General features: G+C 46.1%; 1 protein-coding gene across 1 annotated transcript in view; it reads right to left on the bottom strand.

Annotated features, from left to right (window-relative positions):
- Positions 1-9,669: 9,669 nt before the first annotated feature.
- Positions 9,670-13,010, bottom strand: part of ABTB2 (ankyrin repeat and BTB domain containing 2) — a 193,224-nt gene continuing 189,883 nt past the window's right edge. Inside the window, exons 15-17 of the mRNA XM_034769699.1 lie at positions 12,815-12,883; positions 11,627-11,740; positions 9,670-10,379 (exon numbers count right to left, since the gene is read on the bottom strand). Coding sequence (XP_034625590.1) covers positions 10,182-10,379; positions 11,627-11,740; positions 12,815-12,883 — 381 coding nt within the window. The 3' untranslated portion in view covers positions 9,670-10,181. The remainder of the gene's footprint in view (positions 10,380-11,626; positions 11,741-12,814; positions 12,884-13,010) is intronic.

The raw sequence follows: 13,010 nt of genomic DNA, 5'->3' as shown, positions 1-13,010 counted from the left end.
CCTACCTCCCTATGAAATTCTTAAAAAATGGTTTTCTCCACCTGGGCATGCATCAGTTTCCTCCCCAATAAGCTATTTGGATTTGAGAGGCCTGTTAACCAGAAGGAAGGGCTATAACAACAGTGCTTGTCTCCCTTTCATTAACAAATCAATTCGAAAGAATGCTTTGCAACAAAATTTCCTTTCCAATATATCAGGGAGCTGGGTGCCTGGAAAATTTCACTTATACCCCACCCCAAATACATAGAAAAGTTGCTCCATCAACTGGCAGAACAAGGTGCTACCATCCAGGAGGCAGGAGTTGGGTGCTGGACCTTGGTTATCTGCTTCTGGGTAATAGGGGCTGGAGTGTGCTGTGTTGTGCTCCAGGGTTCCCCTGTGGCTGACTCAGGATTGTTGACTCCAGGGGGCGCTGGATCTCATTGGTCTGAGAGATGGTTACTGCAGTGCAAGACTTTGCAAGGTGTGTCACAGATAAATTGCATCCTTTAGGCTTTGGGTGGGGCCAGGAGGAGTGGGAAAGGAATTGACCTGTGCACCTAGAGTTAGTCTTAATTGATTGGTGTGGAATTGAGAATGATTTAATTGATGCCTCTGCTTGTTTTGCTTGCTCCTCCAGAAGTGTGATCTGATTGGCCACAAATAACAGCAAAAGGTGCTCGAGGTACCTGTGTGAGGTCCTTATGGGAGACTTAAGCAGCAGTTTTAAATTATTTCAGGCTGAGCCCTTTGAGCAGTGTGCAGATTATTAGGACTCATTCCCACAGAAGTTGGTGTTTACCCTGTAATGGGGTGTTCACCTCAGAGCAGGTTACATTAGTTAATTAACCTGAAAGGCTGCACCTGAGGGAGAGCCAGGGCTTGAGAGGCTGATTGATGATGGAGCTCAGCTGAGAAGGAATGGGTGGGGCTGGTAGAAAGCTGGGAAGCAGGCTGCAGTCACTCCCTGGGAGAAGGGAGATGTGTTTGGGGCTACAGAGTTAAATAGTCTACAGTGACTCCCTGGGAAGAGGGAGTTTGGGCTGGTAAACCTGGGAGCCAGAAGATGTAGGAAGTAGTCCAGGAATTGAGTAACAGGATCAGGGAGAAAGCAGGCCACAGTGCTAGATATAGGGTCCCTGGACTGGAACCTGGAGTAGAGGGCAGGCCTGGGGTTCCCTACCAGCCCCATGGAAAGTGGCACAGGCTGAGCAGTGGAGCCAAAGACTGCCTGGGGCAGTTGTTCAATGGGACTTCCCTATGTCTGGAAGGGGACTACAGTGATCTGGCTAGAAGGCCAAGACATGAGGAGAGAACACCCTGAGTCATGCAGAGAGACCGATAGAAGCATGGCAGGGTGTGCAAATGAGTGGCAGACGGGGGCATTGGACTGGGAAGGAGCTAATCCCCAGAGCAGCCAGGAGGAGATGCCCTTGCGGTGAGTTGACCCTGTGGCATACCCATTGAATGTCTTGCTGGCTGTTATACCAGAGTAATGGGGGGTTTTTCCTATTGCACATCCCTGCTCAAGACCAGGAAACTTTAACTGAAACCTTTCCTCTTAAAATGTAGAACTGGTGAAAACCACTGAGCCTGTTGTAGGAATCCTTAAACGATGGTCCTAAAGGGTTCAGAGCTGTGCAGTTTAAGAGGAAATCTGTTATAGGGGCCCATTTGGCTGTGATGTCTATCAGAAGCAGCTTGTGTTAAAGGTAAGGCTAATGGGCAGAGGGTTGTGGGGTAACTAGGGAAGTTGATATTTATTTCCAAGACTAAAAATACCTCAGATGTGTATTATAAACTGTATCTTTATCCCTGTCTCTTCCAGCTATTTGTTGTTGCTTGTCTTAGATTGCAAGCTCAGGGACATGGTCTACCTGAGTTTGTAAAGAACCTCCCATGGCTAACCCTTTAGCCTGCTTGGGGCCTCTGGGTGCTCCCCTATTGTAAATGTTACCGGTAGCATCATGGTCTCATACACAGCGCAATAGACTGGAAGTCAGGAATCCTGGGTTTTATCATCACTCCTACCTACCCTGGACTTCCTTTGTGTCTTTCGGCAAGTCACACAAATTCTCTGTACCTCTGTCTGTTCAGGTGGGGATAGTACATTGATGGGCTTAATTAATGTTTGTAAAATGCTTTGTGAGCCTCTGGTGGGAGATGTAAAATATTATTCAGTGGAAATTAAATGATGATGTAGCTTGCTAAATCACATTGTCATGTTTTTTCAAACATGCTTCATTTTGCTTTAATAGCCAGGTATTGCAGGAGTAATGTATTACATTGGTAGGTTCCCCTACCTAGTTTTCAAATATTCTTTAATTCAGACTACATAGTCACAATATATGAAAATATCGTTGGTCAGGTGACATTTTTTTGAATATATGAGTGACATACTCTTACTGTAACAACTATTACTGCCTGTGCTGTTCAGGACATGGTTGTGGAAATGCCTATTTCTGGGGAGACCCTAAAGTGGGTTTTAAATCTGTTGTATCCTGAGTGGGTAAGATTCAGCTGGATTCTTTAAGCAAACCAGCAAATTGTAAGAGAGTGGACCTGTTAACTACTCTTCATCCAACTTCTTTCTTAAGCTCTCTCTAGTCTTCTCTGGTTATAGATTCTTGCTCTATTAAATGTGCATTGGATACAACCTAATTTCTCTGAAATTGGTAAGAGGCTCACTTATGAGATTTTAACGAGTAACTGCTCTAATCAGCTCATGGGATAGATACTATTTTATCTAGTCAGAATATTGACTGTTTTGCAAGGAAGGGAGTGTATCCACAGTTGAGCTGTTTTCCAGTTGTTTGGAGTATGTAAACTTCATGATCACTAACTTCCTTTGGATCCCTCCTTCTGTTCATCAGTCACTTGTGGAAAACTGGAAAACAAAAAACCTCAAGTGCTACAATAAGTGGCACCAGATTTTTACAAGCTTAATTGAACCACATTTTCCCTGTCTGTGCTTTCGATCAGTCAAGTAGATTAAATTGCGCTTAGAATAAGGACTTGTTGAAATCCATCCATTTAGCTTCATGAGAAGCTAAAATAAGGGCAGATACTCCTCTGGAGAGTTAGTCTAGTGTTTTACTTCTCAGACATTTCCCCCAGTTCAGACTGGGGCAACTTTCTTGGCTACTGAGGCTACAATAGCACCTTTGTGAGGGTTTCCTTGCTGCCCTGTTTGTATCTCCTAGGCAGAGCCAAGGTTTCATTGTTCTCCTAGCCACCGAGTGCCAAATGTTCCCCTTTTCCGTAAGAATCAATCTTAAGCACTTCCATTGTTGTTCTGTCACTAGTGCAGCTCTCCTGTTAGCTGCTCTCCTTGCCAGTGGTTTAAATGTCCGTGGCTGGTCTGTGCTAGTTGTAGCAGTCTCCCTGCAGTCTGTGCAGGCCTGGGCAAACGTGCATTTTGGTGCCCCGTCCCCTTTTTGTGTGTGGTGCCCCCAGCTTCCCCCTCATTACACCTGGCCTCTGTGGGCTCCGCAGGCTCCCCAACCCCTGCACTCTGCCCCCTTTGCCCCTAACCCCTGCACCCCCATCCTGAGCCCTGCTGTCTGTGCTCATGTGGGGAAACTGACCTGAATGCATGGAGCAGCAGGCATTGTTATTCAGTCGCACTCTCCCCCTCCCCCATGCTGCTCCACCACACACCCCTAGGGGGCAGTGAAGGGAGGAGCCATGTCAGGGCTCCCTGGGTCACTTTCACTACCTGGGCTGCATAAGAGGAAGGCAGCAGAGCAGCAGCTTCTGATGCTTGCTGCCCAGCCCAGCCCAGGTGGGGAAATTGACCTGGAGGCAGCGAGTGCTTGGTGTTGCTCCTCTTCTCATGCCCCCTCCTCCCCCCCAGGCCCTTGGAGGAGCATGGAGGAATATTGGGGGGTGAGCAGCATCTGAGAGTCACTGCTCCCCCTTTCCCTGCAGTGTTCCTCCATTGTGAGGGAGAAGGGAGAAATCTAGGCACCCCCTACACAGTACCTCGTTAGTCAGGAGCAGCTTCTGACTCCACACAGACAGTGTGCACCTCCCTCTTGACCACGGTGTCCCGGGTGGTCACCTGGATAGACGGCCCTGCTACAATGTCTCCTCCAAAATTAGAGCCCAGGGCCTCTTTGGTCAGAAATCTGTTGCTTCACCACTATCTCTCTGCGCTTCTAAATAGCCTCCCGTTACAGTCTCTCTAGTCCCTAGCTCACACTCTTGGTGTGACATTTATAAAGGAACTTCTTTCCATTTATCTAGTGGCTTCAGAAACTCAATTCCTCTCTTTGGCTTATGCGTTTCCCTTTAAACTCTGACTTTAATGCGCCCTCTTCCTTGCCAGCACCTGGCCATTGTACCCTGGCCTATTCTGACCCTTCACCCATCCCCCCCAACTCATCTCTGAGTGCACAATAGAATGGGATCTGTTTTTTCTTACTGACAAAAGTAAAGGTTCTCTCTCCCCACTCCACCCCCTCAAAAAAGCCCTTAACATTCATATCCAGGAGCAGAGTGCTTTCCTGTTACTCTTTCTGTGCATGTGTTCACCAGTGGAGGGCGTTATGGACACCCAGAAGAATCAGACATTCAGTCCCTTTTCTGCATGTGTTTTATAGCAGAGGGCCATGCCAGCTGAACTGCACATGCTTCTCCAGTAGCCCTCCCTCCCCTTTAGTTCTGACAGTTCCTGTAATGCATTTGGTGTGAGGGCTGTCAGACCATGTCTCTATAATACCGTTAAAGCCTCAAGGCCAGTCCTCCTATGGTTCAAAGCCATTTCCTGGTGCCTTGGCCCAGCATGTCAAGGCAGGAGCTGAGCTGTTGCTGTAGATCTCTCTCCCCTGTGTGCAGCAGTGACCCTGTCAGCCTGCGATGAGCGAATGCTCTAATTGGAAGGAAATGGCAAAGCCATGTATGAACTGAGCAGCTCTCTCAGCAGGAGGTGGATAGGCATGACCTAGTTGTCAGTGGAATCAGCCTGCCTTCTTGGAGACCTATGAGCTATTTTGACAGCTGGAGTGACCTACCTGACCTCTAGGAGAGGTAGCTTGGGTGGAGAGGAAACAGAACTGGTGCTGCTGTTGTGAATGCGGGTGGTGGGTGAGGGGGGAGCTGAGGATCTGCCAGGGTGCTCCTTTGGCCTGTTCTCCAGCTACAGGAGGTGAGTCCCCATGGCCCTGAGGCCTGAATGTGAGCAAGGTGCTAGAGTAGGGAGCCCCTCTGGCTCAAATAGCAATGCACACAGTAAGGGCGGGAAGGAGGGGAAAGCATCTTTATTCTCCTCTGTAGCTGTTTTTATACCACACTCATTCCTATAGTATCTGAGTGCCTTTCAGTAGGGCGTTAAGCAGCATGGCTGCAGATCTGTGTCACGTCGCTTGGTGTCTCATCCTAGGGTTGGGGATTTGACTGGACCAAAAATAATTAGTCAATTATATGGTTAAATATTTAGAGCACTAACTTCTTAGAACAGTAACAAAAAGAGCAATATTTTATGGTCTCGAATAAGTGTAGCCTTAGATACACACTGGTGTCTAATTGCAAAAAAAAAAAAAAAAAAAAATAACTAAGTTATGTAAAATGCAAAACAATGAAACAAGTTCTAAAAAATGAAAACAGCCCCATGCTACAACTGAATGGTGGGCTCCCGCCTACACCAGCATGTTCTTGCTGGAATAATTATTTGACTGTGGGCAAATAGGGGGTCAGCTGACCCGACAGTGACAGCTTGCAGGCCTATCTCCTCCCACCAGAGGGAGACGCATGTGCATCGGAGTGCATTGATTTGGTAGTATAGGAGGGGCGGGGGGTTGTTTGATGTAAGTGTACCTGTTGGTATTGGAGAAGGCAAGGTAAAAGTGGTGAGATTTGTTGGTCCTTAAACCTCTCCTCCATCTAGGTTTTGTGATAGTGTATCCTTAGGCTCCCTGAACATTTAGACCCCATGATCATAGGGCTGCGTCTGTATTGGTGACGCACCTAGACTCGTTTTCCACAAGGTGTGTATAGCCAGAAACTATGCCGGGGTGAGAGCAGAGTTGTGGAGGCAGGGGCCAGAGGCTGGCAGTCAACAAAAAAGGGCCTCCCCTGGCTCAGAGCAAAGCTGAGCTGAAAGTGAGGTGACAGTTGAGATGTAAAATCCTTTCCCCTCTCTGGGCTGTGGAAGCCCCTGGGAGACGGAGCACAGCGAGGTGAGAATTTCACTCGGTCTAATAACCTGCCACTCCTCCTGAGTGCAGCTGTGGGGGCAATGGGCTGTGACTGCTCTGTAAACCAGGCCAGCAATCTAGCGGAGGGGCTCTAAAGGGGCTTAATGGTTGAGGTCAATAGCAGCCCTGAGGTGGCCTGAATGACACTGACTACAGTGGGGGTGGGAGGAGTTTTGTTCTGAAATCTGCATTTGCAGTCCAGTTTTGGAAATAATCCCTGTCTCTGCCAAGCTGCATGAGCACCCCATCTGTGAAATGTCAGACCAGGCACTATGGACTGGCCCTGTCTCCAAACGTTTTGTCTTCCATGGCTGCTCTAGTGTAGGAGATGGGCATTGAAGGGAGTGCTTGAGAGCCAACAGAGTCCCAGAGGATCATGTGAGCTTTGGCCCTGTAATATATCATTAGCCAGTCTTATGCAAAGGGGTTTATATTGTTATGACTAAATGGAGCATGGATGTACCCCCAACATAAGGCAACTTCTCCCTCTGCTCTCCATGGGGGAAAACATAGTGCTTCCTCACCCAATCAGACTCTTGTCTAGCTGGGTCTTCGCTTCACTGGGACAACTGATTCTAGGTTTGTCACAGTACTGCAGTGCATCTGTCAGGAATTTTTCCTTAAGTCACCATGTCTAAGGTAGATTCCATCTTTAAACAAAGCTTCCAACCCACAGGGCAAATCACCTTGTTTTCCTTGATTCTATTTCATAACAGGAGCCTCTTTAGAGAGCTGTCCAGCTGTTCCACATGTGCAAATGAGGAAAGCACACAAGGAACCTGAACTAGGCATATTCCATTTTGTTAGCACTAAGGCACCATGGCAACTGGGGTGTTTCACCTTTGTTGTGCAAAGGTTTACTCTGAAATTTAGCACAAGCTTTACTGTAGTCTGGAGAAAGCAGCCCTTGAGTGTCTCTAAGCCCCTGAAACTCAACAAAGGACACCCCTGTGAGATGTATGTTCTGTGTATTTCGTTTGAAGATTTGTGCTTCTCCAGACAGCCCATGGACAGTCCTTGATTTGCGTAGACTAGAACAGGTAGGCAGGCAACATCCTGAGGGAAATACTTGAACTTACTTATTCCATTTCCTTGAGTAAAATGGGCCCCCAGGAAAATCTGTCCATCTTCAGCTGAGATTTTCCCACTATTTCCTCTGCTAGGTTACTACAGTAATTACATACATTTGGGCTTCTAGCCAAGTTGGCTATGTCATCAAACCATTTTCCTTACAGCCTGGCTTCTGCTGAGGATTTCCACAGCATCACTCCCTGCCCTGAGACACTTAAGAGGGCTCTAAGGAGCTGAAAGAGGAAAGAAATAGCTGCTATGAAAGAAGGCCCTACCTCAGTCTCTTCCTGAAGAAAGTATCAGAGGGGTAGGCGGGTTAGTCTGGATCTGTAAAAAGCAACAGAGTCCTGTGGCACCTTTAAGACTAATAGATGAAGTGGGCATTCACCCACGAAAGCTTATGCTCCAATACATCTGTTAGTCTTAAAGGTGCCACAGGACTCTATTGCTTCCTGAAGGAAGTTTTTAGTTGGATTTTTCTTTTTACTTTAATTCCCCTTCTCCCTGTTTGACAATAACTTAAGTGCTCTAAAACTAAGTGATTCTCAGGGAGGAAAGACAAATCCCCTCATGTTACCTGAGGTAGAACCCCAAACTCCTTCCCTCTACTCCCTTTGTACCTTCTTGGACAGTGGCAGGGAAAACATGCTTCCTACACCCCATTTTCAGACCTATTCCAATCTATGAAAGGTAAATGGTACACCTGTCCCCACCCACACCCCCCACCTTGTCTTCATGGGTGGAAAAATGTTACCATGTGGTAAATGCTCCCCCTCACCCCCCAATCTAATATGCTAAAATCCTAGTCTGGGGCAAGGCCCATACTTTTCCCTTTTGTCCTATAGTGTGCTCCCAAACATGCATGTGTACACACACACACACCTCATCCCACCCCCTATAACTGAGTCAAAACACAAAGCATAAATGTTACATTGTTAGCAAAATCCTGGTACATTTACATAAATGACAATGTACAGTTAAGACAATATTACAGCAATAAAACTGGACCTATGCTTTTGTACAGATAGCTGGAGCAGCTCTTTGAAATATTTTCCAGTCTAGGGCCTTTTGGGGGTTTCTTTCAGTGATAAAGCTGGAAGAGCCTCTGGCTCCCTAAGAATAAATAGGGTTAATGAAGCTGGTGCTCTTCAAAACTGTGTATTTATAACACAAGTCAGACCAACTCGTGCTCCCAGCCAATTTCCAACTGATAGTCTATAGGCTTATGGGTCCCTGACTAGCCAAGCACACTTGTCATGCAATCCGCCTGCGACTTGCAATCCTGTGGGGGCCTTGGGTTTTGACCAATTAACTGGAGATGCTGTGATCTGCCCTTCTTTTCCCCTCCTCTATCAAACCTTGACTTCTTTTCAGCTGAGCCCAAGCCTTCTCCCCTCAGCGTGTTTAGCATTTCATTGTTCAGATTTCTAAGAAATGCTAACTGGACAATGAAAGCTTTTTCTCCCCCCCGCCCTGCAGCCTAAAATGAAGCATTTTAGCTAATGCTTTCAGTATGTGTTAACACAGACCGGGGGGAATGGTTGTAGGGGGTGTTTTATAGCAGGATGAGTGGACATCAGTCACCATTAGCTATCACCTTACATCTTTGTTTCTAAGGCCTATGCTTGTATTTTTTTTTTTTTTTTTTTAAAGTTTGATAGCTTGCAAAGAGCAGAAACGTCTAAGAAAACATGGTGAATCTTAGGTGCTAGGGTTGAAGTGTCTAGTTTTAAGTATTGCAACCTCAATGTTTCCTAGACATAGAGAGCAAAGGTGTGCAAGTATTTTGCAGTATACCCTTCCCCCTGCCAGGAAGCAGTGTAGATGAGGAAGTATCCCCATTACTTCCATCTCCACAGCTGTAGAGAGAACTGACTTGCCTAAGGCCACAAGTTTGTGTCAGCCAGCATAGGAGTCAGACCTTCCTCTCATGCATGTTTCTCTACACCATGCCACCTCCAGCATGAGAGAGTACAGCATCAAGGAATAATGAGTTGTACATTTCTGCTTGGCTTTAAGGGAGTCCAGGTGGTACACACAATACTAAGATGTAGGCCCCTCAACACAGCAATAGGTTTTACTGTATCTCCTGCCACAGCATTTTTGAAAACCGCCTCTCATTGCATTAATCATGCAGGAGTGCACCATGTGCCATTCCCAGATGATTAAAGATGGGATGACTTGGGCACTACAAGACATTTGATCAAACCTTTACAGTGTAAATAGGATAGGCTATTTTCTTTCCAATGGGCCACCACTGAACACAGACAAGTAGATCAAAACTTGGCTAAACTCTCCAGCGTAGGTGCTACTGAAAAAAGGTAAGTGTTGAGGCCTATTTTAGTCTCTCACACTTTGTAACCCATAAGGCTGAGAGAAGGTATGTCTTAAGGTGCAAAGAATTTATGGGAAATAATGCTAAACTGGTGTTTATAGCTACAGCGGTAGTCTGAGTGTACTATACGCCTTTAGTCAGGTGATTGAATGCTCAGAAGTTCATGAGATTAGAGGACTATCAACACACCCTTGTATGTACACCAGTGGTGCTTGTAGATAGATGGTTTAGATTAGCATGTTAGAAACACCCCCAATGTTAGGCCTCATTCCACTGCATCTGCACTCTGTTTCCCTAGCAGCTTTCACCTTGTGCTCATGAAAATGGCAGCGTAGATCCGCTTTTCGGGCCAGGTTCTTCAGTTGCTGCCTCAGTTTTTCCTGTTGGTGCTGTCCTGGTATCGCTCCGATGCTGTGCAGCATAGAAGAAAAAAGCCACCTCCTCGCCTTTGTCATTAGATTTGTTGCAGCACCCTAACACGCTCCCCAGAGAAATCACTACTCTAAGGGCGTCAGCTTGTGGGGACTTTCAGCATGAGCCGGTGGTTCCATAAGACCGACCTAGATGCCCTAGTGTTCCTGCTGCTGCTTTGCCCCGCCTCACACTCTTGAGGTGATGTAAATAGAATGCAGTCGACTGGCCAGTGCCGTCTGCAGGTCCCGCAGAGGGTCCAGACCCTGCACCTTGCTGTTCCTGCCGTAGATGAGCTGTCGGAATGAGTCCTGTTCCAGCAGAGAGTTCATGTGTTTGAGGAAGAAGCCCTCGCAGAACGAGGCCAGTTCAGGTGCACTGTGAATCTGTAAAATAGAACAGGAGTCAGTGACCTTCTCTGTGAGCCCTACAGATTAAAGCAAAGCCCTTTCCCTCTGACAGCTTCATTGGGCAGGATGCCTGCAAAACAAAGGACTGTTAAGGGAAGGGGTATGTACGTAATTATGTAGTTGGAAAATGCTAATGGAAAGGACACTCGTGCTATGAATGACTCTCTTTCCTCTCCCTGTGTGCATGCATACAGCCGGAGAGGTTCATCCTACTGGGATATTTTCCAGGCAATAAAGTAAATTTTTTATTTCTAATCCTCTGATCTCCTGCTGTTACCTGAGCCACAGTCCAGTGGCTCTTAAAGGAAAAGAGCAGCTGGCTGATGAAATGGCCAAGATACCTGTTTTGTGTGAGCCTGGAGTCCATGTGTCGCATCATGACACAAGAAAGGAATCTTGCCAGCTGGTATGTAATATGAGTAGCCATAAAAATATGGTGTATATGATCGAATGCTCACTCCTAGACCAAAGCGCAGAATGAGATGGGGAAGAGCCACTCTAATACGGTGCCTCAGATTGTCCCATTGGCTCTATAGCTCCTAAATAGTCTCCTTTGGTTCGCCCAGTAATTATTTACCTAGTTACATCCACTTCAGCAGCATCAGAGAAGACACAACTACAATGGGGGGAAAAGCAATGAATTTTATGCCCAACATTTAGAAACTCCCAAAAGTTTTGGGGTTCTTAACAGGAATAGATTTATGAAAGTTACATAAGGAACTCAATTTACATTAGAAAATCAACCCCCCCCCCCCAAATGGAATAGTTTCCCCTTGGCTGTTGGGAACCCAAACATAGCAGCCTTGGGCAAGTGCAGAAGATTCCAACATTGAAACTGTTTAGTGACACTAGACTGACATAATACAAAAAAGTTAACAGGAAGTAAAATTAAAATAGCATGTTTAAATATTTTCTGATGTAATCTTTAGCAGCGTGCTCCTGCCTCTCTACTACATCCCACACTCGTGCTGACTTCCAGGAATGCTGAACTGCTCCTCTATGTTCCTACTGGTAACACATGTTGGGTCATTTTATATTAAATTACAGATTGGATACAAACTCTCATTTTGCAAGCAAATTTAGCGCAGAATTGGCCCAGCCAGAGCATGCCTGCATCATCGTGCACCATGACTCTTGTCCAAAATACCACACAGCAGCAAGCATGTGAAGTGCCTGTGTTCCTAGGCGTTTGTGGGGTCTAAACAAGACAGTTCGGCCTTTACCTTTGCATATTTATAGATGTTAACAGAGCTCTCCATGCTGATGGTCTGGGCACATAAGATTTCACAGTGTCTTTGGAGGCCATCCAGTTGAAACAGGCTGGCGGCGGACAGCAGCTATTGGGACAAGAGAGACGTTTTTCAAAAATCAAACTACATTCCTTCCTCAAAGGATCTTCTAACTCCTTCTCTTGAGGGCTAGCCCTCCTGTGAGAGCAGAAAGGCCAATAAGGAAGAATACGCAGAGCATCCTCTTTTCATTATTCAGAGTATAGCTCTGAATGAAGGTAGCAAGCATCTTCCTGCATTCTTAAATTTGTGCGCCTCCTGGTTTCCAAAGGGAATGAACAGAACAGGTAATCATTAAGTGATCCATCCCCTGTTGCCCATTCCCAGCTTCTGGCAAACAGAGGCTAGGGACACCATCCCTGCCATCCTGGCAAATAGCCATGGATGGACCTATCCTCCATGAATCTATCTAGTTCTTTTTTGAACCCTGTTATAGTCTTGGCCTTCACAACCTCCTCTGGCAAAGAGCTCCACAAGTTGACTGTGCATTGTATGAAGGAATAATTCCTTTTGTTTGTTTTAAACCTGCTGTCTGATAATTTAATTTAGTGGCCCCTAGATCTTGTGTTATGAGAAGGAGTAAATAACACTTATTTACTTTCTCCACACCCATCATGATTGTATAGACCTCTATTCCCCCCCCCTTAGTCATCTCTTTTCCAAGCTGGAAAGTCCCAGTCTTATTAAATCTCTCCTCATAGGGCAGCTATTCCATACCCCTAATCATTTTTGTTGCCTTTTTCTGAACCGTTTCCAATTCCAATATATCTTTTTTGAGATGAGGCGACCACATCTACACGCAGATCCCCTTGTTCTGCATAAGCCATCTGAAGTAGTAATTGCTTCCTATTTCAGATGACCCAAAACCACATCTCACCTTCCACAATTCCTTATTTTCTCCTAAAAGAATACTGGGTATTTTAACACTTTTCTGTGTGCATAAAGCAGCCACATGACACGTCCCATAAAAACACTGGTAGCTGCTCTCATCTTTCCCAGCAGTCACTTGTCAAGCAGTATTGACTATGTGCTTTGAAAGCATCTCCTCCTTTCAAAGCTCTAGCTTCTTCTGGCTTCTACACCCCATCATCCCTGACTGCATTTGGAAGAAAACGTTCTCACCTCTAGGATATCAGCTGTGGGAATTTCCATAGATTCTGTTCCTCCATAATATAAATACTGCATCAGCATCTGAAATGGGAAAAGGGCCAGGCCTGAAGCTGTTGTCAGTCAGGACACGGAGGAATTTGAACACCCATGCTGCCCTTAGGAAGCAAACAGAAATTGCAGCTCCAGCTTCCCGTGGGTCTTGATAACA

This window comes from Trachemys scripta, chromosome 4, assembly GCF_013100865.1.
Source record: "Trachemys scripta elegans isolate TJP31775 chromosome 4, CAS_Tse_1.0, whole genome shotgun sequence".
Classification (NCBI taxonomy): Eukaryota; Metazoa; Chordata; order Testudines; family Emydidae; genus Trachemys; species Trachemys scripta.
Note: the sequence above shows the minus strand (reverse complement) of the source record. Positions and strands in the feature narration are given on the sequence as shown.